Source organism: Urocitellus parryii, chromosome 11, assembly GCF_045843805.1.
Source record: "Urocitellus parryii isolate mUroPar1 chromosome 11, mUroPar1.hap1, whole genome shotgun sequence".
In the NCBI taxonomy this organism is placed as follows: domain Eukaryota; kingdom Metazoa; phylum Chordata; class Mammalia; order Rodentia; family Sciuridae; genus Urocitellus; species Urocitellus parryii.
Window position 1 is genome coordinate 76739569 of NC_135541.1, and position 25665 is coordinate 76765233.

At 34.4% G+C, this 25665-nt stretch overlaps 1 protein-coding gene across 3 annotated transcripts in view; it reads left to right on the forward strand.

The window, feature by feature from the left end:
- The first annotated feature begins 243 nt into the window (after positions 1–243).
- Ptbp2 (polypyrimidine tract binding protein 2) overlaps positions 244–25665 on the forward strand; it is a 70102-nt gene continuing 44680 nt past the window's right edge. For all 3 annotated transcript variants that reach the window (XM_026401399.2, XM_026401401.2, XM_026401402.2), the window contains exons 1-3: positions 244–307; positions 2029–2059; positions 21886–21961. In XM_026401399.2, coding sequence (XP_026257184.1) covers positions 300–307; positions 2029–2059; positions 21886–21961 — 115 coding nt within the window. In that variant the 5' untranslated portion in view covers positions 244–299. The remainder of the gene's footprint in view (positions 308–2028; positions 2060–21885; positions 21962–25665) is intronic.

Below are 25665 nucleotides of genomic sequence, written 5' to 3' on the forward strand. Positions count from 1 at the left end.
GCAGCAGCAGCAGCAGGCCAGGTCCCGGTGGGCGGAGGGAGCCCGGCGCGCGGCGTCGCGAAGGAGGCGACGGCTGCGGCGCCCACTCCCCCTTGTCCCCGCGCCGGGCCGCTCGTCTCCAGCGGCGGGGCGCCGGCGCGCTCGGCTCTTTCCGCCGCTGCCGCTGCCGCGCGCTGCCCGGTGCGCTCCGGCACCTTCGGCAATTTCCGTCGGGCTCTGGCCGCCATTTTCTCGCCGCTTGTGTGGCTCGCTGGCTGCGTGGCTCGGTTCTTGTGAGCGAAGCTTTGTCCGGTTCGGCAATGGACGGGTATGTAATGGGGTCGGTGAAAAGATGTGTGCGAGAGAGGAGTTGGACCGTCCTTCGGCCGGTGTCCGGGGTCGGGGAGAAACCCTCGGGCGGCCCCTCCCAGGGCTGGGCTGCCGTTACCCAACCCCCGCCCCATCGCACACACCCCTCCCCTTGCTTCCCCCGGCGGGTTCTGGTCGAGAAAATGGGAAGAAAGCGGGCTCCGAGGCCGGGGAAGCATTGGGGCGACGGCGGGGGGGCGGCCCCGGGGAGGGGGGCGGGCACCGGCGTGGCGGCGGGGGATGGGGAGGGAACCCCGGGACGTCGCACCCGCCCCTGCCCCCTCTAGGAGCCATTTCGATCGGTACCCCGGGACCCGAGCCCTGGGCTAGGGGTTCCCGTAGGAGCCAACGGCGTGGGCAGAGACGGGTCCGTGGTGCGGGATTCATGGGCATTCGAGAGGCACTCGCCGTGGACCTGGCCATCCCCGGCCTCCCCGGCCTCGCCCGCCCTGGCCGGGAGAGATGCCGGTGGCGGGAGCTCCGGGGAAAGCCGAGTGGGAGCCGCTGGGGAAGGGGGGAGGGCGTGCGGCGGAGGGGGAGGGCAGATGTCATACTCCTTTGTTTTCATCCGAGTCTGGGAGCGGGGGCAGGAGGCATTAAAAAAAAATGCCTTTTTGTGGGGCCTAAGAACATTCAAGGCTTGGCAAAAGGGCCTAGAAATTAAATCATGCAAAAAAAAAAAAACAAAAAACAAAACCCCGAAGTGTTTGAGGTCGACATCAGTCACATGGGCAAAGGCCAACAGCCATGGCAGAAACAAGAGCAGGTAGTCAACATTGGGCCACCTTTTTAGCTACTTGGGCTAGTTTCCGGAAAAAACAGAAACTACCAAAAGCTAGAACCGCGCTGCATCTTTGAGAGCCTAAGAGTGAAGATAGAATGGTGAGAGGTGAGAAACGGGCGGGCTTTGGGAAATGATATGGACCACTGTCTCTCTGGTACTAATAAGGCTCCACATCTGAAATGACTCAGTTTAATTCATTGTTAAAATGGGGGCAAAAATATAGCAGTCCACAGCCCCTTTGGCTGTGAAAAACCAGTGTCAATTAGCAGGTACATTTATTAAAATCAGTGACAGCGTCTGAAGAGTCAAAAGTAAAAACCTTAATTTATTTTGGTTAAGTGTAAGTTTCTAGAGTTTCATGTTTTTAAAGATACTAAATGAAAATCATGAGAGCTAACAGGCCCTGGAGCTTAAATCATCCAAGAAGTTATTTTAAAGATGATTTTCTAGATCAAACAGATGCAAAGAAGTACATTATTCACCCCCCTCTCCCCCAATCACCATGGGAAATTGATGGCAAAACTTGTGCTGGAATTCATGTTTTACAATTCCCAGATTCTACCTAGTATACTAAAAAGTTTTAAGAGTTAAATTATTAATATAGGACTGGCATTATAGTGTTTTTTGTTTTGGATTTTTTTCTTTGCTATTGAAAGTGTTGTTAAAAAATACCTTATATTTACTAAAGTGTGTCTTATGTTTGAAAGTTATTTGTAGATAACAGTTTAATAATATTATAAAGAAGTTTCATTGACCATCAGTCTATTTGTTTTCCATCTATATTATAAGTGTCTTGAGGAATTATGAATGATGAATTACTCTGAAAAGTTTGAGAGTCAAATGATGATCATTAGAAGAATAACAAGAAGTTGAAATTATTTATTTTTTTCTTACAGAATTGTCACTGAGGTTGCTGTTGGTGTGAAGGTAGGAGAAGATTGTTTGAAACTAACTTGAAAAATAGAGGATTTTTGAATCTACTATTATTGCAATTAATGGAGAATTTCATTTAGCTTTGAAAACTAAGACACAGCTAAAAAAAAAAAAAAAACCCAAGCGTAAAATTAATTTGTAAAGTCAGATTGTATGAATAATCAACCACCATAAAGTTGGTTAATCTTAATAAATAACCATATGCTTTTCTTGAACTGGAAGTTTGTAAGAATACAAACTTTCTTTTGTCTTATGAAAATATTTTTTATCAATAGTAAGACACACTAGAAATGAGTTGTCCTGACCCTTAAAAGGAAAGTTTTTAGGCAATTAGCTTTAAATTTGAGTCACATTTAAATTTGTCTATTAAAGGAAATTGAACTTCCTCACTTTTTGGCTAAAAATAATACTCATCTTTTATGCTTTGGTACTAATGGTTAGGTCTTTTTATTCTTTCAGTGATTAAACTTTCAAATGTCTTGGTGTTTTTGTTTCTAAACCTGTTAGGGCATGATTCTTGTCTTTTATTTATTTATTTTTCCTTTGGTCTTGGGTATTGAACCCAGGGCCTTGTACACACTAGTGTTCCTACTACTGAGATGTTCCCCTAGCCTAATCCTTGTTTTTTAACTTTATTTTCCCAAGCCTGGCACAATAATGAGATTCCCCCTACCCCTTCAACCACTGCCCTTGCCAGTGTGAGTAGTCTTGGGAATGCTGTTTAGTCCTTTGAAACTGACTGTTTATTATGTTTTTTGGAATTCTTAGAATTGCATCCACACAGTGTGATTTTTTTTTTTTTTTTTGTAGTTGTAAATGGACAGCATGTCTTTAATTTATTTATTTTTATGTGGTGCTGATGATCGAACCCAGTGCCTCACATGTGCTAGGCAACTTTTAACTCTGCCACTGAGCTACAGCCCCAGTCCAGTGTGATAATTCTTTAGAATATTTTTGCAGATGTTGCTCTTGTTTTTTAGTGAACTAGATATTTGTCCATGCCTTAATATTTAGGCTTATTTCTTGAGTTCATATTATATAGATTGGGGGAGAAATAATGAACTTGCATATTTAATTTGGATAATGATTTTTTCAAAATTGAAAGTTATGGGATTTAAAATAGGGAATAACTCAAAGAGTTCAAAATGTAGTTGTTGGAGTTAATATTCAACTAAATTTCTAATGTGAATTTTGTGAAATAATAAATGACACAAGTTTCTTTTGTAAAAAAATAAATTAATACAAGTGTGAGTTTTTCATCATTAGTGAAAGAGAAAAGAAAATTATAGACAAGACCTAGAATGAAAAGGAAGAAAAATGATATTTGGAATAGGATGTCCATATATGATGTATTGGTTATGTCAGTTTTTTTATATTAGTGATTTGAGGAGGAAACATTACAAAATGATATAAAAATAGTTACTAACAATTAAAACAGTTTTATATAAAAGTTGGAATAACTAAAGTTAGTTTTCTAGGATTATGGTTAAAAGACTTTTTGCTTTGATGTCAGACTGTACAATTAGGTTTCTTTAAAAAAAGTTCTTTAAAAAAATTTTTTTGGTAGTTGTAGATGGACAGCATGCCTTTATTATTTATTTTTATGTGGTGCTAAGGATTGAACCTAGTGCCTCATGGGTGTGAGGCAAGCACTCTGCTACTGAGCTATAGTTCCAGCCCTAAAAAAGTTATTTTTAAAGTAACACGTGCTTATTTTTTAAAAATGTAAAGTGAAACATTTCTTCCTGATTGAGTTCTTTTCTTTCGTTAGGTAATTATTTTAATTTTTTTTCCTGAAATTATTGATTTATATATTACTATGGCTATCTTTGTATACACAGATGGATTAAAAGTAGTACATGTTTTGGTCCACATCTTGCCTTTAAAAAAAATAACTTTATTGAGATGTAATTTAACATAAACCAACCCGTATCTACAGTGTATAATGCTTTCACGTGTATATGTGAAATCAGCAAGATAGTATCTATTGCTTTGAGAAATATCTTGCCCCTTTGTAATCCTCCCTTCTTCTTTTCTTCTCCCAAGTAGCCACTATTTTGCTGTCACTATAGTTTGCAGTTTTTAGACTTAAATAAATGGAATCATGCAATATGTATCTTTTTTTATGTGTGTGACTATTCCACACATCATAAATAATTTGAGATTTACTTGTGTATCAGTAGTCCATTTTTTTTTTTTTCTGTTGCTTAGTGGCATCCTGTATGGCTATATGGCAGTTTGTTTATTTAACTTTTTTTTTTTTTTTTGGCGGTACAAGGGCTTGAACCCAGGGATGCTCTACTACTAAGCGACGTCACCTACATCTCTACCCCTTTTTATTTTGGGATAGGTTCTTGCTTAGTTGTCCAGTCTGGCCTCAAACTGGGGACCCTTCTACCTCAGCCTGCTGTGTGGCTAGGATTGCAGGCATGCATCTCTGCTATTGATTAATTTCTGAGTGGACATTTGTGTTTCAAGTTTGGGGCTACTATAAATAAAGTTGTAAGCTTTCCTGTATGTCTTTGTGTGACTATATGCCCCCCCCCCCCCCATTGGCGCCCATAATCAAAATGGATAGGTCATATGATAGGCATATCTTTAAGAAAATGCATACTGTTTTCCATGGTGGTTGTACCGTTTTATAGTGCCGTCTGTAGGGTATGAGATTTCCAGTTTATTTTTTGATCATAGATATTCTAATGTCTACGAAGTGATAGTTACAGTTTAGTTTGTATTCCATATGATGTTGAACATCTTTTCGTCGGCTATTATGATCTTCTGTGAAGTGTCTGTTTAAATCTTTTGCCCAACTTTTAAAATTTTGATTATTTATTTTATGAGTTTTGAGAAGCCTTTACTCTAGATGAAAGTCCTTTATCAATTAATATGATTCACAAACATTTTCTGCTACTTTTCATTCTCTAAACGTATTTTGAAGAGCAGCAGTTACTAACTGACGAACTCCATTCAGTTTATTAGTTTATTCTTTTATGGACAGTGCTTTTTTGCTGTCATGAATCAGTCATCTTTTTTCTTTTTTTGTACTGTAGATTGAATCCAGAGAACACTTAACCACTGAGCCATTTCACAGCTCTTTATTTTTTATTTTGAGACAGGGTCTTGCTAAGTTGCTTAGAACCTCACTAAGTTGTTAAGGCTTACTTTGTACTTGGAGGATCCTCCTTCCTCAGCCTCCCAAGCCACTGGGATTACGAGTGTGCACTACTTTGTCCATCTATCAGTCAAATCTTTACCTAACTTTAAAAAATACTTTATTTGCTAACGGATATTTGATATTTTGGTTTAAAACTGATAATTTGAGTTAATTTTTTGAATATAGTACTAAGTATGGGTCAAGTTTTTGGATTTGGATGTGCCCATCCAGTTTTTCTGTTGCAAGTTGTTGAAAAGACTTTTTTTCTCCATTGAATTGGCTTTGTAGCTTTGTCAAAAATCAATTATCTATGTATGTGTGATTCTATTTCTGTACTCTGCTTTTTTCCATTGACCCATTTTTGTCTATCCAGATTCCAAAAACGTTGTCTTAATCGCTAGCTATGTATTGAGACTTGAAATTGGGTAGTCTTGGTCCTCCAACTTTGTTCTTTTTGAAAGTTGTTTTGGCTCTTCTGGATCACAGAAAATATGCTGAGATTTTACTGAATTTGAGTTGAATTTGTAGAGCAGTTCAGAGAAAATTGACATCTAAAGGTTTCATCCTTTGTACCCTCTTTGTTTACATAATATTTATAATTCAGTATTGTTTTTAGTTTTGAGTTTGCAGAATTTCTACATCTTTTGTTAGAGTCATCCTTAAATATTTCATATCTTTTGATGTTATTATAAATGATGTTTTTAAAAATGCAACTTCCAGGTGTTTGGTGCTAGTGTTTAGATACACAAATGATTATTGCATGATGCTGTTGTATCCAACACCTTGCTAAACTAATATCATTGATCTGATAGATTAAAAAATTTTTTTTTTTAGTTGAGGATGGACACAATACCTTTGTTTTACTCATTTATCTTTATGTGGTGCTGAGGATTGAACCCAGTGCCTCAGGTGCTAGGCAAGCACTCTACCACTACGCCACAACCCTAGCCTTTTATGTACGTTTTGTTGGATGTTCTGTATAGACTATTTACTTCCAATTGTTGGTAGACAGTTTTCTCCCTTTCCTATCTGGGTGTTTTTCTGCCTCCTTTTTCCCTTATGATGCCTAGTACAGTGTTCAAAAAAAGCAATGAGAGTGGGCATTTACTCACTTTACCTTGTTCATCATATTAGGGTGAATGCTCCACTTTGTATTCTTTCTTTCTTATCTTCCTTAACCATGACTGTGAAATGTGCAAACAGTTAAGGAAGGAATAATACCATTTTTAGTAATGTGAAAGTGAACTACATAGGCTTGTTTGTGGGGAAATTTTAAAATTATATATTCAAGGCTCTTCAGGTTACCTCGTTTTTCTTGGGTGAGCTTTAGTAAATTATGTATATAATGAGTCCATTTCCTCTAAGTTGCTGAATGATTATTTACATAGAGTTTATTATTTTGTATAGAATTGTATATATGATTGAATGCCTTTTGAATCTGTAGTGATATCAACATTCTCATTCCTATTAGTGATTATTTATAGGCTTTTTTCTCCCTTATCAGTCTTTATAGAAGTTTATTGGTTTTTATTAATCTTCTCCAAAAGATCAGCTGTTGGTTTCATTGGGTTTTTTTTTTTTGTTGTTGTTGTTGTTTCCTATTTTATTGATGGCTGTTTCTATTTTTTGTTTTATGTTTTTGCTGTTTTTTCTACTTAATTTTAACTTTGAAGCTAATGTCATTGACATGATATCTTTCTAATGTTGGGGTTCAGTGCTGTATATTTTTAGATAGTGCTTTCATAGCATTCCTCAAATTTTGATATGTATATGTTTTTCATTCATTTCAATTTTCTAAGAATTTAAAAAATTTCTTTGCTTTATGGCTACTCAGTATAATCAAATGTTGACTTTTTAGAGAAAGATTTTAAAAGTATGGTGAAATTTGTAGCAGTTCTTTTAATAAGTTGACTAAATCAAGATGTTGTAATTGGATAACTAATGAAGTATACCTATTTCTTAAAATAAGTTGGGTTTTTACTAGTATTTTGAAAGCACTGATTTTAAATTGCTCAACTTGCAATTTAAGTTGTAGTATTGGTTTGCTTAGATACTTGCAGCTAAGTAATACTGAATAATAATAATATTAAATAATATTTAACATGATTTTTTAATAATAGTTGAATATGACTGCTTTTTTATAATAGATATGGTTTTCAAAACTTTGTTGTTTGGATTTTTCTTAAAATGTTTTTCTTAAATGCTCCATAATTTGTGCTAATTATTTTTATTAAAATTTCAGTATATGAATATTAGCAATGTGTCTACTAAATGACAGCACTGTGTTAGTAACTAGTTTATTAAAAAAAATTGGAGCTAGAATATATGTTCCTTGAGGGCAGAGACCTTAAGTTTTTTGTTCCTCCATTATTTATTGTGCTATTTGAATAGTTTATTCTATTTAATGACTCTAGAAGTGTCTGGACTTCAATATGAATATAATCTGTGAGCCATTTATCAATAGGAAGGTAAACACTAATTGTGTTGCACTATATTCCTTTCATTGGAGATCCAAAAGAGACTCACTCTTTTAGGAGAACCTCCTCTAGTTGGAGAGATAAATAACCCAGGGTTTTAAGTAAGTGTCCTATAGCCACGGTAAGAGAGATTACTTTTGGTTGAGAGTATTAGAGGAGGTTTCATTTATTAGGCTAAGACCTGTACCTTGTAGATAGGTTGAAATAGGAGAGGGAGTAGAGATCAAAACATGTTGTGCCTGTAGGCTGTCATAAATTTACAGCCATTGAATAGTGAGTTGAATAATTTGCCTTTGTTTTCTTTTGGGGGGATGAATATTAACACTTTAAAAAAATGGAAAAAAGAATACTGATCAACTTTTTTTTTTTGCACAAAATCATGCTTAGCATAAATAAGGTGAAGCAGAAATACAAAAAATGTTCTTGGGAATAAACATTGCACATTTAACATCAGATACCAAGTTTTATAGTGTCAAAACGCACTACCACTTATAAAGTAGTATTATCAAAAAAACAAAACAAAAACAAAGAGTGTGATCAAGTCTTTGGATCCAACTGAATTTACTGGGAGACTATGTTAAACTACATCATCAGAATACTCTCTGTGAGCAAATCTGTAAAACCGAAAACCAGTTCTTTGCAACAAATAAAAAAAAAAAAATGGAAAAATGGGGGAAGAGTGGAGAAAGAACTTGTAAGTTGAAAGGTATTGAAAAGACAAAATTGACCAGTCCAGCGTTTTGCATTAGATTCTAATCCTCTCCCCAACTAATACACCCTGTAAAAATACTATGACTTTTATAAGAAGTAAGAAATTTTTACACAAATTTGATATTTGATAATAGTAAATAATTATTAAGATTTTTGGTTGCCTAATAGTATTATAGAAAGAGTTCTTATCTTTTAAGGATGTCCACTGAAATATGAAACAATATGGATATCTGGAATTTGTCACAGTAACAGGAAGAGAAAATTTATGGGTGACTGTTGGAACTGATTGATAGATGCATAATGGTTTGATATTATTGTATCTAAATTTTGCTACAATAGTTATACAAAAAGGAATAGCTGCTCAAAAATATCTTGTGATAACTAGTGATACTTAACTGCTTTAAAGTAAAAATATTACTTAACCACCTTATTTCCTAATGTAGTATGTTTAAAACTAAATTAAGAATGCTCTTACAGTTTAGCTACACAAATAGACCAACAGTTTTGTTCACTTTAAATTGATCTTGAACTCTTTTTATGTTCTTGTTAAAAATGTATTAAAAGGATAATCTAATGGAAAAACAAAAGACCCAGAATAGTAAAAGCAATTCTAAGCAGGAAGTGTGAATCTGGAGATATAGCGATACCAGATTTCAAACTGTACTACAGAGCAATAGTAACAAAAACAGCATGGTACTGGTACCAAAACAGGCAGGTGGACCAATGGTACAGAATAGAGGACACAGAGACCAATCCACAAAATTACAACTTTCTTATATTTGATAAAGGGGCTAAAAGCATGCAATGGAGAAAGGATAGCATCTTCAACAAATGGTGCTGGGAAAACTGGAAATCCATATGCAACAAAATGAAGCTGAACCCCTTTCTCTCCCCATGCACAAAAGTTAATTCAAAATGGATCAAAGAGCTTGATATCAAATCAGAGACTCTGCGCCTGATAGAAGAAAAAGTTGGCTCCGATCTACATAATGTGGGGTCGGGCTCCAAATTCCTTAATAGGACACCCATAGCCCAAGAGTTAACAACAAGAATAAACAAATGGGACTTACTTAAACTAAAAAGTTTTTTCTCAGCAAGAGAAACAATAAGAGAGGTAAATAAGGAACCTACATCCTGGGAACAAATTTTTACTCCTCACACTTCAGATAGAGCCCTAATATCCAGAATATACAAAGAACTCAAAAAATTAAACAACAAGATAACAAATAACCCTATCAACAAATGGGCCAAGGACCTGAACAGACACTTCTCAGAGGAGGACATACAATCAGTCAATAAGTACATGAAAAAATGCTCACCATCTCTAGCAGTCAGAGAAATGCAAATCAAAACCACCCTAAGATACCATCTCACTCCAGTAAGATTGGCAGCCATTATGAAGTCAAACAACAATAAGTGCTGGCGAGGATGTGGGGAAAAGGTTACACTTGTACATTGCTGGTGGGACTGCAAACTGGTGCGGCCAATTTGGAAAGCAGTATGGAGATTCCTGGGAAAGCTGGGAATGGAACCACCATTTGACCCAGCTATTGTTGTATTCCCTGAGGACCTTAAAAGAGCATACTATAGGGATACTGCCACATCAATGATCATAGAAGCACAATTCACAATAGCTAGACTGTGGAACCAACCCAGATGCCCTTCAATAGATGAATGGATAAAAAAAATGTGGCATTTATACACAATGGAGTATTACGCAGCACTAAAAAAACGACAAAATCATGGATTTTGCAGGTAAATGGATGGCATTAGAGCAGATTATGCTAAGTGAAGCTAGCCAATCCTTAAAAAACAAATGCCAAATGTCTTCTTTGATATAAAGAGAGCAACTAAGAACAGAACAGGGAAGAAGAGCATGAGGAAAAGATTAACATTAAACAGAGACGAGTGGGGGGAGAGAAAGGGAGAGAGAAGGGAAACTGTATGGAAATGGAAGGAGACCCTCATTGTTATACAAAATTACATATAAGAGTTTGTGAGGGGAAAGGGGAAAAAAAAACAAGGGAGAGAATTGAATAACAGCAGATGAGTTAGGGAAGATGAGCGGGAAGGGGAGGGGAGATAGTAGGGGATAGAAAAGGTAGCAGAATACAACAGTCACTAATATGGTATTACGTAAAAATGTGGATGTGTAACTGATGTGATTCTGCAACTTGTATTTGGGGTAAAAATGGGAGTTCATAACCCACTTGAATCAAATGTATGAAAGATGATATGTCATGAGTTTTGTAATGTTTTGAACAACCAATTTAAAAAAAAGAAGAAGAAGAATCTATTGATAGTTTTCAAAGAATAATCTATTGGTAGTTTTGGCAATAAATTTTGACTTTGAGAATCTTTTATTTTTTTAAATTTCATTATAAAAGCTGTAATATGTTTCAAAAATAGAGGGAATGTTGTATTACACTTCTTTTTCTTTTTTTGTTGGAGAGAATGTTAAAGCATATCTCAGATCATTTCTTATCCTCCCCAGATACCGAGTACATATCTTCCAGATATACTCTCTCTCTTAATGGTGACATTGATGCCAATACAATACCTGGTAAAATGTAGAATAATTTCTTTAATATAATCGTCTAATCGCCAACAGTATTCAAAAATACTTTTTCCCCCTTTCATATCAGGAACCAAGGAAAGTTAATATGTTCATTTGGTTAATGTCTAAAATCTCTTAATCAGTAAATGACTTTACCTTACCCCTCCTCTTTTCTTTGCTTATTTATTTATTTATTTATTTGTTATTGTTGTTAGAGAAATTGGGTCACCTGGACAATTTCAATTTTCTGAATTTTTCTGATTATACCTTGTTTCATGTCACATGTTCTTCATATCCTTTCCATTTTCTGTAAATTTATAGTTAGATGAACCTTGGTCAGATACAGGTTTAATTTTTAGCAGGAATATTTTGTAGATGTGCTTTATGTAATTCCTGTTGTATTACTGCAAGAGGAACAGAACAGAATGTCTGGTTATCTTTGTGACGTTGACATTCATCAGTAGGTTGAGTTTCTGTAAGCTTGAGGCATCCAATGAAGAGTGTTCTCATTATCCTTTTATTTTATTTTTTTTAAGACAGAGCCTCAGGAAGTTGCTTAGGACCTAAGTTGCTGAGACTGGCCCCAAACTTTGAATCCTGCCTTAGCCTGCAAGCCACTTCACCTGTCAAAAATGATGAAATTCTTTTCTCTCCAAATACTAGATAGAATTCCGCCATTAAAAACTTTGTCCATGAAATAGTTGGTCACATTGAAGTACCCTTTTTATAAGAAAAGCAGGATAGATTTTGACTTAAAAAATATTTTTCCTGATGAGTTTGTACTCTTTTAAATGTAAAATTTTCCACTCTTTTGCAGTCATCATTCTTTAAAATACTTAAATTATTTCATTTTGAGCCAGGTAGAGCTTATAATACCAATTATTTTGATACTTGCTTGAAGTAGCATTTCTTGCTTCTGATCTTTAATCAGTCACTGATTTCTTTAAAAAATCCTGGTTCCTATGAATGGAAGATGATCCTTAGAAACCACAATAATGTGCCTGCCAGGGTGTGAATTGCTTTTAGATGTTAATGCTTAGGGCCCTTTCAGTGGACAAAGACAGCATTTTTTTTTTTCCTTTCTGAGCAACATCAGTATTGCATTAACATTATTGAATGTAATTTTTTGTAATCATTTTTGTCTTTTTGAGTATATTCCACAGAGAATGTATAGTACAATCATATAATGGTAAAGTTTATTGAAATAATTCTCTTTGTGGTTTTACCACCAGTTGGTTTTAATTTTTAGGAATTTTTTCCCCACTTTTAACTGAATTTCCAAAATCAAAACTAATATTACTTACATTGAGAGAAGTCTAGCCAAACACTCTTATCTAGTCTGCTTTGTTTTTTCTCTCCACTTTTAGGTATTTGTTTTAATCAGTTTTTCGTTTATCACTTTTTTGATACTGTAAACAAATGTGAACTTTTTCCTACCTTCTTTATGCAGTAGATAAAAGGTAGCATAGTATACAATGTTTTATATTTTGACTTTTAAACTTAATGGTAAATACATCCTGGAGATCACTCCATGTTATATATGGAAAAAAAAATTTTTCTTTATATTGTTTCATAGCTTTGTAGACTAATAGATATTTGGGTGTTTTCCTCCGGTCTTTTAGTATTACAGATTATGTTATAGTGAATAGCTTCATGTATATATACTCTTCCAGTATATTAAAAAAAAAAAAAAAGCCAGAATGTTTTTTCAGAGTAGCTCCTAGATGTGAATTGCTGGGTCAGTGTGTAAATACAAATGTAATATTGCTAGATATTGCTGAATTACTTTTAGTGTAGAGTTGTATTTTGTTATACGAAAAGTGTAAGTGGCTGTTTCCCATAACTTGCCCAACAGAGTGTATAGTCAAAAGTTGCGAGTTTTTCCATTCTAATAGGTGAAATGGCACCTAAATGTAGTATTAATTTGGATTTGTCTTACTGTAAGCAAGATTTTAAATCTAAGCATAATTTCTACTTCCTATACTGAGAACTTGTCTTATTTCTGTTAACCCCTTTTCTGTAACTGGTTTTGCCATTTCTGTTTCAGGTTTTATAATTCTGAATTTGAAGTTTAGATTCCCTTTTTGATCCAGTTATTTAAAAAAACTTATTTCAAAATTTAATTTGATTAAACTTGCTGTATTTGACCCAATATGATGGATTTTACTGAGGTATTCGTTATATAAGATCTGCTTTTGTGATTTTTATAGACATTTAAATAAAAATGAGTTACCAAAATATACTGCAATATGTGATTTTAAAGACTGGCATAGCAAAATTAGTAGAGTATTAGCTGGGCATGGTGGCACTCGCCTGTAATCCCAGCAGCTCAGGAGACTGAAGCAGGAGGATCCCAAATTCAAAGCTAGCTTCAGCAATTTAGCAAGACCCTCAAGCAATTTAGTGTGATTCTGTCTCAAAATAAATAAAGGGGTCTAGGGGTTTGGCTCCATGGTTAAGTGCCTCTGGGTTCATCCACCTCCCCCCCCCCCCAAAATAATATATGTATGTGTATGTATTAGTGAAATGTTGTTCAGCTGTTGAGAGAATAAAGCAGATTTTCATGTGCTGATTTTTTTGTTTGTTTGTTTTAAAAGAGAACAATGCTAGTCAGCTTGTGTGATGTGATCTGTTTTTGATTTCTTTTTGTCTGAATTTTTTAGAGAAAGAATTATAGAAAATTTACGGATAGTAGATTTTGAAGTAGGGGAAAACTTTCACTTGATATTTTCTATTTTTTTAAAATTTGAATTTCCTAAGTTAAAAAGTTTGAAAATTTAAAAAAGAATTTTTGTTTTTAACTTCAACAGAGTTATCTGACCAGAAAGATCATGGTCCATGTTTTCTTCCTGTGTATGTCTATATTTTAAAAATGCAGTGTATGTATTTTTAAAAGCTTTACTTGGTATTGGAGAGATGGCCAAAATATGAGACAAAATTTTTTAATGAGTTTTTTAGGTCTCATATTTTGGTCAGTGAAGATTAGAAAGAGAAAGCACATTTAGGGGTGGCTTTACTTGTGGGAGATGTCATGTAGTCTTCCCTGGTTCAGTAAATATTAAGTCATTTTTATATACTTAGTGTCTTCAGTTTATTACCCTTATTCTCACTGTTTTTTGTTTACATTGCTTATAAAATAATTTGTATGTTATATTAATCTTCCATTCTGATTGTAGTTTAATTAAATTCTTCCACTATTTATATCTGATAGTGAGGCCTTCATAATTATTAAATTTTGATAAATGTGAGTAATATAACACACATGTGATGTTTTACTTGAGGGTCTTATTTAAACGTTTTGATTGTTTGTTACTCTTTCTTGCTTAGATTTCTTATTGTTTATATTTTCTTTCATTGAAGTGTCCCATTTCTGGTGATAAAATATATTGTCACCCTGTCCTAATTTGTTATTTTCCCCTAGAATCTTTTATTATTCAAGATTTATTTTTGAGAATATTATTAACAACATGAATATGCCACTTAAAAAAAAAACAGCTTGAATGTTACCAGTATTGTTATACATATCCATGTGCTCCTTTTTTTATCCCCCTCCTTACCCTGACACAGATATGTACTACTGCAAATTTTTTTCTTCCCCTTTCCATTATGGCCTGTATATGTGTGTGTGTGGGGGGGTGTGAGAGAGAGAGAGAGAGAGAGAGAGAGAGAGAAAGAAAGAAAGAAAGAAAGAAATACGCTTCAGCTCTCCCAATCCATGGGTTCTGCATCCAGTCAACCTCAGAATGAAACTATTTGTGAAAACAATTGCTTCTGTACTGTGGGCAGACTTCCTTTTCTTACTATTCCCTAAACAATGCAATGTAACAACTATTTACATACCATTTACATTGTGTGAAGTATTGTAAGTAATTTAGTGATGATTTAAAATATGGTGAAGGATGTTCCTAGTTTATATGCAAATATCCCATTTTATACAGGAGACTTAGTGATCATGCAGTTTTTGTTAGCCCTAGGAATTCTAAAACCAGCCCCCCTCATACTGAAGGAGTATTTTTTTTTAATTTTATGAAAATAATATACCCATGTAATGTTTTATGATGTGTTTTAATTAAATAAGGATTTTAATAGCCATATTTTTGTATGTATTTGTATAATACCCATTGCTGGGAACAACTCTTGGTAAAAATTTCTCTCTTTTTCTGGATATTTCAGTTGGTAGATGTTTGGATTAAGGTTTTTGACTTTAAGAACAATGTTGCTCTGAACCTTTTTGTGTTTGTTTTCTAGTTCATTTATATTAAAGCTTTCGAGAGTATATATCTAAGGATATATATTGCTAGGGGGTAGAGTACAGTAAATTTGATAAGATATTACTAGATTATTTTCCCATACATTGTTCTAACTTATGCCTCACCAGTAGAGCATGTGTTCTTTTTTTAAAAATATTTTATTAGTTGTTGATGGGCCTTTATTTATTTATATGTGGTCCTGAGACTCGAACCCAGTGCTTCACACACTCTAGGCAAGTGCTCTACCACTGATCCACAACCCCAGCCCTGCATGTGTTCTTATGTGTTCTTACTGTTTCAAATTGTTACCAGCTGTTAAGTATTTAATTTCTTGATTTTTGACACTGTGGTATGTTAAATCTTTGGTCTTTGTATTTCCCTAATTATTAAAGAGGTATACATGTTTTTCATTTTATGGTCATTAGTGTTTCTTTTATGAAATTGTATGAGATGCCTATGTATCTTTTGCTCAATAAAATTTTGTATTTAATTTTGTATATTTTAAAGAATACATTGTGGCTACTGATTGTTGATTGTGTGTGTTGCTAATATTTTTTCCCAGTTTGTAGCTAGCCTTGTCATTTGCTTATACTGTCTTGGTGACTAGAAGTTACTAATTTTATTAGTATGTCACAGATTCCCTTAGAATTCTTAAAAAAAAAAAAAAACAAACCTATATGATCCTAATTCCAGACGTTTTAAGTTTTTTCCTGTTTGTCTGGATGTCGTCTGTTGATAAGATAGAAACTTAAAACAATTTTGTTGGGAAAAACAAACTGCTTTTCCTCTTTCTTACACATACCCCACAACTTTCAACAAGAAGACTTTCTGTGACCCTCCCCCAAAAAACAATTAAGAAGATTTCTTCCCACCAACAAGCAAGCAGTTAATTTGAGAGCAGCAGACACCAGCTAGGTGTCCTCTACTTCATTTCTGACACATTTACCTGGAGAGAGCTTCCTATCCCATAGTTTGAAAGCTTAGTCCTCAAGACTTCCCCCAATTTCAGATCCCAGTCACAAGCCCTAGGTTGTTTAACTTGTGTTGCTGATGAATGGCTATAAATTGGAATTACCACAATCCCCTCCTCAGGTTCAGTAAATTTTATTGCAAGGACTCAGAAACACATTTATTGGCTTATAAAGGATTTTACAAAGAATAGAATGAAGTAATGTGTAAGGCCAGTTAGGAGAGAAGGGGTATTGAGATTGTGTGCCCTCTATGGGTGTGCCACCTTCCAGGAACCTCCACATGTTCAGCTATTTGGAAGGTTTGTGAACCCTACCCTTCGGAGTTTTATGTAGACTTCATTATATAGGCACAATTGGTTATATCTTTGACCATTAGTAATGAATTTAACTAACATCACCTCTCCCTTCCCTGAACATTGTAGGATGAGACAGAAAGTCCAGCCTTCTAATCCTGCCTTAGTTTTCTTCAATTGTTAACCACCACCCCCAGGTTACCAGAGGCTGCCAGCAATCAGTGAAATCATTTTGGAGATTCCAAGGATTTTAGGAGTTTGTATGCAAGACCAAATATATATTTTACAATACCATACAATCCTTAATTACAGTTTTTAGGGTTTTTTTAATTATTATTTTTACCATATGGTTTCTTTTGTGTATCAGGAATTGAACCCCAGGGGTTATTAACTTATGAGCTATATCCCCAGTCCTTTTTTATTTCTTATATTGAGACAGGATCTTGTTGAGCTGCTTAGGGTCTTGCTGAGTTGCTTAGGGTCTTACTGAGTTGCTTAGGGTCTTGCTGATTTGCTTAAGGCCTTGCTGAATTGCTTAGGGTCTTGCTGAGTTGCTTAAGGCCTTGCTGAATTGCTGAGGCTGGCTTTGAACTTGGGATGATCCTGTCTCATCCCCACTAGCTGCTGGGATTACAGGTGTGTGCCACCACACTGGGCTCATACAGTTTCTTAATAGAGATTTTTGTGGCTACTTTATGGAAGAATTTATTAGTATTTCCTTTTATGTTTGCTTTCTTTCTGTTTGAAAGTCTTTACAAAGAGCTTCTAAAGATATATTCTAAATTTTTTGAAGCTTCTCTTTTTACATTTGGTACTCAAATTATCTTTTGTTTGCATATTGGGTAGGGATCCATTGCTCACCACTGCCCCGCCCCATAGTTGGGCAATTAACGTAAAATCCAGAATCCAGAGTGCAACCTCTACCCGCCCCACACACATTCTGTGTATGTGTATGTGTATATATATCTTAGGATAAAGGATAAGCTACAAGATAGCAGAATGTAGCAAGACATTTCTTTCATGAGAAAAGATCTGATGTAGGAAGAGAGAGCAATCTGCTCCATAATGTTATACACCAAAGCAAGTTTCTTTCATCTCCAAGCTTTTGTTTTTGGCTGCTTGTTCTGATGATGTATTAATTGTGCTCTTTTTTCCCCTTTTGGTTATTCTCCCTGGCAGTCCCTCTCTTTGTTGTTGTTGTTTTTAATCAGCTTTTGGTTTCATTGATCCTCTTTAGTATATGATTGTTTTATGTATTTTTACTGGTTTTATGAGTTACTTCTTCACTAGTCTCTGATAGTGTAGCATACTCCTACCTATTCATTTCTTTGCCCTGTTTGAGAACACATATACTTGCTTGAACATGGACCTTCCTTCTCTGAAAATCTAGTTTGCCTTAGGAACTTGATATTTCTGTCCTCTATCCGTGTCTTTCTGCCATTATTCCCTAGGTAGTCATCTCCAGAAGAGAAAGCTTTTGGCCAGATCTCAGTTCTGAATTCTGGCACAGCCCAGGGGCTCTTACAAGCTTCAACCTACAGTTTTTGATTAATTTCTTGCAGCCTAATAGCTCTAATACTTGGGAGTGGTAGATGGTAGTTGAATTGAGCTATTAGTATGAACAAAAATGTCCAGTAACCATGAGAAGAAAAATCAAATTTTTGTCATTGAAATTAATACCAAATAGTCTCTCTTCTGTGTCTAGTTATGAAATTACCTTTTTAAAAACCTTCTGATTGACCAATGGATTTTTTTTCTTCTGTGAACATTCTCCTAATTGTTTCTGTGGGATGCTAATTTTTTTATTTTTACTTTTTTTTAAATGGTAATTGATATTACACAGGAAGATTGTTTCTTTGTCAAAACATTTATTGCCAATCTTAACATTTATTTTTTTTAGTTGAATCTAAAATCAATTGACTTCTTTCTTAGATGAATTAAAAATTTTCAAGAGTTACATATTCTTAGTAGATATTTTTTATTCCAAGTTTAGTACTAATTTCATTTGTTTTAATGTGGAACAGCTACCACTCATTACCATTTTATAAAATTTATGTATATTCCAAGGTAAACAAGTAGGCTGAGAAATTTTATGTAAAAATTTCCATCAGTGTGATAATGTTAATGTTTGCCAGTATTGCACATCACTTCTTTTGAGCATAATGGTAGTAAACCCTTGACTCAGTGGAAAGGCAAACATAATTGCTTTTTTAATGAAAATATAATTTTTAAAAATACTCAAATTTATAAGTTCTCAAAATTGCAAATAATGATATTTACTCTTCAGATTCAGTTATGATGCCTATTAAATGTATTGTCTTACCAGCAGGTATGAAATCCTTTAATGAAGAGAAATGACCACACACAATTTTTAAAAAGTTAAAAAGACTTTGTCAGGCATAAAGATTCATTGCAGAAAGGAAGAAAAGAGCATTCTGCATACCATAAGTTAGAATTATAAGCTTTCTTTACTCTCATAGACTTTAAGATTTCCTGAACCCATCATCTTCCAGAATTACTTGTGATGCACTAGGTTGGAATGTTTTCATTCACAACAATTAAAGAATGATACAGTGAGGAAAGTATTTTGGGTCTCTGCAGAATTTTTTTCTTTCTTCTTCTTTTTTGTTTTTTAAAGAATATCTGGTGACACTGGGCTCTCTGTCAGCAACCTATAAACCAGTGAGGCCCTAAGCAACAAAGCAAGACCCTGTCTCAAAATTACAAATAATTTTAAAGAAAGGTCTGAGGATGTGGCTCAGTAGTTAAGAGCCCTAGGTTTAATCCCTGGTACCAAAAACAAAACAAAACAAAACAAAAACTGATCTTCAGTTTCGTTGATTAATGGAAGGGCTGATTTTATTTGCTCTGTGTAAGGTACCTCCTATGGTTGGAGGCCACCCTTTCTTTGTTTATGGTTAACATGTTTTCATTTATTTAATCCAAGAAAAAAGGCTTCTCTAAAATACATTTATTCTCCTTTATCCATGGTTTCACTTTCGGTGTAGTTTCATTTACCTTCAGTTAGCCTCAATTTGAAAATATTAAATGAATATTCCAGAAATAATCCATCAGTTTTAAATTGTGTGCTATTCTGAGCAGTGTGATAAAATCTCATGCTGCTTCATCTTGCCTGGGAACATGAATCATCCCTTTGTCTAGCCTATCCTCATTGTATATATTGCTCACCCATTAGCCCGTTAGTAACCAGCTTAGATGACAAATATCAGATGGACTGTTGTGGCATCACAGTGCTTGGGTTCAAGTAACTCTTATTTTACTTAATAATGGCTTCACAGTCAAGAGTAGTGATGCAAAGGAAGCACTAGAGCATAAAGCTTGTAAGGACAGACTAACTGGTACCATGTGGCAGTACTGTAGCACAAATAGGAAAAATCATAATATATGCAGGGTTTAGTACTGCCTGAGATTTCAGACATCCACTGGAGGTATTGGGACACTCCCCTTCCCTCAAATAAAGGGTACTGAAATATGTACCAGGTTTTAATGATAATATTCCTTCACTATTTGTATTTTTCAGTTTTCTGATAACTGTAACACATGCCTGAGGTAAATCAACTTAAAAATAAAAGATTTATTTTGGCTTGCAGTTTTAGACATTTCAGAACATGACCAATTGATCCCCTTGGTTTGGGTCTGCGGTGATACAGTATATCATAGCAGGAGTACACAGTGGTAGTGGTCCATTCATCTCATGACTGGAAATTAAATGAGAGGAAGAAAAAGAATCTAGAGTCCTGGTATCCCCTTCAAGGGCATGTTCATAATGACCAGAATACCTCTTGTTAGTCCCCACCTTCTAAAGGTTCAGCCACCTTCTAATAGTGCCATAGGCTGGGACCAGGTCTTTACCACAAGGGCCTTAGTGGGGACATTTATCCAAACCATAGCATTATCTGTGTGGACCTTGTCTATGGTTGATTCTTGGGAATGTTGCAGTGAACACTACTGATGGGGGTCAGGCACTTTGCCTGGTAATCACTGTGTGTATTATCACATTTAATTCTAAGGGCTCTGATGTAGATGTTATAAATGAATAATTTAAGGCTTAGCATGATTAACAGAATTACATAGTTAATAAGTGGAACCTAAGGTCCAGAGTTGATTTTTTAACACTATGGTTGAATACTTGTCATGAAAACATAAAGAAATATAGGCAGCATTTTTAAATTTTTGGTAATGAACCAGGCTGCATAAAGAAATAAAACAAAGAAATATATGTAACATTTAAAAAATTTTTGGTAATATAACCATATTTTATTATAATACAAATATATGTTCAATATGAATATATACTTATAAAATATTTTTATCTTTGTAGCAGAAACATCTAGAGATTTTGTTATATTTGGGTTGCTGGGTCCCACCCTCAGAGTTTATTTAGTAGGTCTGGATTAGACTTGGGAAATACACATTGCCAGCAAGCTTCTGAGTCTACTGCTGGTCTTAGGGACCATACTTTGAAAATTTCTGTCCTTTCCATTTCTGCTCATCATGTTCTTGTAGATACTAACTATGCCATGACAGATCTTCCATACCTTGATTAGAAATTAGATTTGGTATAAATATGGCATTAATGTGCCCTGAAATCATGTTTTTATTTTTCTCCTACTTGTGTTTTTATGAGCAATTTGAGGCTATGTAGAAGGTTTTGAAAACATTTAAGAAATATGACCTAAGTATTTTTTTAACATTTTTATATCCTAATACAGCTTATGAGTTTAAATACAAATTTGCAGAAATTTCTGGGTTAGTTTTATTTTCTTTTTGAACTTTTTAAAATGCTTTAATAAATTATCTTTTAAACATTTTTTTCATTATCACAGTACCATTCAGCTTCTTTATGCTGATTATTTAAATCAGCCAGTATTTTTATTATTAATACCCTTGTGTGTAATATACACATACTTAAAATAGGCACAACAGTTGATTTAACTATTTTAAATATTCTGTTCATGCATGTTTCTGTAAATACAAGGATTTTCAAAATAGTTAAAACATTGCTGGCAGTTTCTGAACATAAAAAGGTATAACCTTTTCATTAAAGGATTTAAGGACATGATTCAGTTTCTTTTTAATTTTTACAGAAAAAAATTTCTTATTTCAAAGATTCTGCTTTTGTTTTCAGTGTTTTAGTCATGATGTTTATACATAAGTATTTAATTTTGTTGTTGAAGATTATGTTCAGAAGAATAGATGTGTGAATAGAGGGATGAAGTTAATTTTTAATTTTTTAAAAGGGATTAAAAATTTTTAACTATTGCCATAGTGTAATATTTATAATATTTTTAAAGTGAATATTTGAAGAATTGCAGGTAAGTGATATTTTCATATTAATATTTTAAAATTTAAAGATGTCTTATGTTAATTTTTTTTGTTTTTATAGAGAGGATCTGACGAACTACTCTCAGGAAGTGTTCTCAGTAGTCCAAACTCTAATATGAGTGGCATGGTTGTTACAGGTAACTGTTATTCTCTTAATAAGCCTGTCATTTACTATTTTATGGAGTAGAATGTTAAAACTAAAATTTACTCTGTACTCTTAGTCTTTACTTTTAAATGCTGTGTTAAAACATTTTAAAGGAAATTTTATTGGAGTATTTATGTTCTTTTAATTTTTAAATGCCTTATTGAAATGTTTTAGAGAAAATTTTATTAGAGTATTTATGTTTCAAGTCAGAAATTCTGAAGTTGGTGACTTTATGGGCAAGTAACTTTAAGTCTTTTTTAAAAATTAAGTCTCCTTTTTCCCTGTGGTCCTGGAACTTAAACATAAGTCCTTGCACACCTTAGGCAAGCATTCTACCACAATAAATTTGTTTAAGACCTAAAGTCTTAAACAAATTTATTGTTTTTGATTATATATCATGATTTAATTTTTTAATTTTTTTTTAAATTTAAATTTACATATAGTAATTCAAATATGTACTGTGTGTAATTAGATTAGGGAATTGACATTTCTATCATCCCAGACATTATTACATCATTTATCATTTCAATGTGTTGAGATTACCTTGAAATCCTTGATTATTTATTTATTATTTATTGAGATGAGGTCTTGTTATGTTGCCCATGTTATCCTAGAATGCAGTAGCCTTCTGTGATCCTCCGTCCTGCCTCAGCTTCTCAGACTCCTGAATAGCTGGGACTAAAGACATTGTCACTGCTCCTGGTTCTTGATTGCTTTTTTTTTTTAAACCACCAAAGTATAACCATTCCTCTTTCCTGTTATAATCTCAGATGCCCCTTTTATATTCTTCTTGTATTTTTATTTTTTTTGTGTCATCTGTTTTGAAGTATTTCTTCTTTATTCCGTGAATTCTAAAGCCTAAAGTATAAATAAAGACCAGACAATTAAGGTACATCATTTTCTTTTTGTGGCATCATCCTTTTTTATTTGTGCCAATATTTTAATTCTTTGAATTGATTTTCCTTAGGTTATCTAGTTGGAAATTTAACATGATTTATTTAGTCTTGTTTTTCCTGAATTCTGTATATCTTATATTATATTGTTGATTAATGTCCATCTGTAAATAAATTTGAGACCTTAGTTTTATGGCTAAAAGACCAAAGTCAATACATATTTTTACTAATTTTTCTGTGCAGTGATTACACAGCAAAACCACAAGGCCATGGTTTTGTTAACCAAAGTGTCATGTGCAGATAATTGAAAAAAGTCTCAATTGTCTGTAACTCTTGCTTTGTCTTTTTTTTTTTTGACACAATACATAATACTGTTTGAATGGTTTTTTATTTTTATTTCTTAGTTGTCAGTGGACCTTTATTTAATTTATTTATATGCAGAGATTTGAACCTAGGCCCTCACACATGCCAGGCAAGTGCTCTGCCACTGAGACACAACCCCAGCCCCTCTGTTTGAATGTTTTAAAAGTTAATATTCAGGATCATGAGAGAGTAAATGATAGCAGCCTTGGCCTCTTTTTTTCCAGTGTACCCCCCAAACCAAAAGCTGTGTAACAGAATAAAATACTTAGGACAGCTGCTGTCTGGAATTGATGAACAGAAGTACAAGATCACTATCTTGAGTGAAAGGATACACATGAGGAGAATCTATTAACTTTCAACTTTGGAGTACCTTTCTGCTTTAGCACAGGGAAATAGAGCCTGAGTAAAGCATAGAAGTCTCACTGAAGAGACTGAGATTGGAATTTAGAGGAGCTCAAACATCTGAGATTTGTGGGAAAGGGTTCTGAAGAAAAGAAATTGTTAAGAGGTTTAAGCATTGGGCAGTGGGCAGAATTTGGTGTAGTTCACTTCATTTATAATTTTGGATAATGGCTAGGTTTCATATGTGCGGGCAGAGACTTCGCTAAATGTATCAGAAATTGCCTGCTCTGGGCCTGGCAGCTACATGGTGATTCTGTAGGTTGAACAGTGCTCAGAAACATTGGAGTTTTGGAAAGTTAGAATGCATATACCTTGCAGAGTATCTTAAGCACCCACTTTAGAATACAGAAAGCCCATGACATAAAAGAATCATATTCTAGGAAGTGCCATGCATCAAAGAAACTTGAAAGTCTAACCTGACAGGATGTGAAGGATTCATCAGTAATTTAATTGCCTGCCAAAATAAAACAGCAGTCTTTATGGAAGACAACAAGATTCAGGCTTACAACTGTTGTCCATTGGTAGCATGCCATCAAAAAATACAAGTTGTACTTGGATGTGGTGGCACACGCCTGTCATCCTAGCGACTCAGGAGGCTGAGGCAGGAGGATCGCAAATTCAAATCGAACCTTAGTGAGCTAAGCAACTCAGTGAAACTCTGTCTCTAAATAAAATACAAAAAAAAATAGGGCTGGGGATGTGACTCAGTAGTCAGGTGCTCCAGAGTTCAATCCCCGATACTGCCCCCCCCCCAAAATACAAGTTGTGAAAAAGCAGAAAAGCAAAACCTATAAACCAGAGAAGAAACATTCAATAGGAGCAGATTCTTATAATGACCTAGTTATTAGAATTAGCAGACAAGGACTCTAAATATTTTCAAACTATAAAGGAAAAATTTGACATAATGAGTGAACAGATGGAGTAATGTGTTGAGAACTATAAAGAAAGCATATAAAAAAAGTCTAATGGAAAACTAGAAAATTTACTGGTTAGGATTAATAGAATGGAGACAACAGAAGAAAGGTTAGAACTTGAATTCAGATGGATATAGTTCATTCAGTATTCACCCAAAGAAGACAAAATATACCTGTGAGACATTCAAGCAGTCTTAACATATATATAATTGGAATTCCAGAGAATGAACAGACAAATTAGGGCAAAAAAATGTGTCTTTTGCATATATGTGTTTATATTGTGTTCAGAAAATGGAGCAAAAAATGTATTCTATAAAAAGTATATCTTATATATGTGTGCATGGAACTAGAATGACCAAAAACTTGTAAAATATTAGAAGAAATATCAACAACATAGTTCTAAGAAACTCAGTAAGCCTCGTGTGTAGATGTATGCTTAGATACATAATATTGAAAACTAATTATTATAATAGTTACAATATTGAAAACTAATCATAAAGAATACCTCTTAAAAACAGCTAGGAAAAAGACATTTAACAGGAAATCAACACCTGTACTAAAATAACAGCTGATATCTTTAGACTGTGTGGCATTGTAGAGCTGCAGGAAGGTAGAGAGGAGTATTGGTAATGGTAAAGATGTTAGAAAACAAAACCTGCTCTCAATTTTGTTGAAATTCCATGTATTGTCTCTAAAAATAACAAAAGAAGTATAGATAGCGAAAAGCTATAGTGAAAAAATTGGAACATTGACTGCCTATCAAGAATTACTGTTAAACTACAGTAATTAAAACAGTATTTTGTTGGTGCAAAGAAAGATGAACAGATCAGTGGAACAGAATCGAGAGTTCAGAAGTAAACTCATGCAATTATGGACAACTGATTTTTGATAAAAGTGCAAAGTCAGTTCAGTAGAGAAACAGTTTATTTGAATGCTGAAAAAATTGGGTATAGCCATATGCAAAAACAACAACAACAACAACAAAAAAAAAAACCTAACTGGACCTGTATCTTCCAGTTCATATGAAAGTTAGCTTCAGATGGACCATGACCTAAATGTAATACCTAAAATAAAACTGCTATATGAAAAATAGAAGATGTGACTTAAGGTTAAGCAGAAATTTC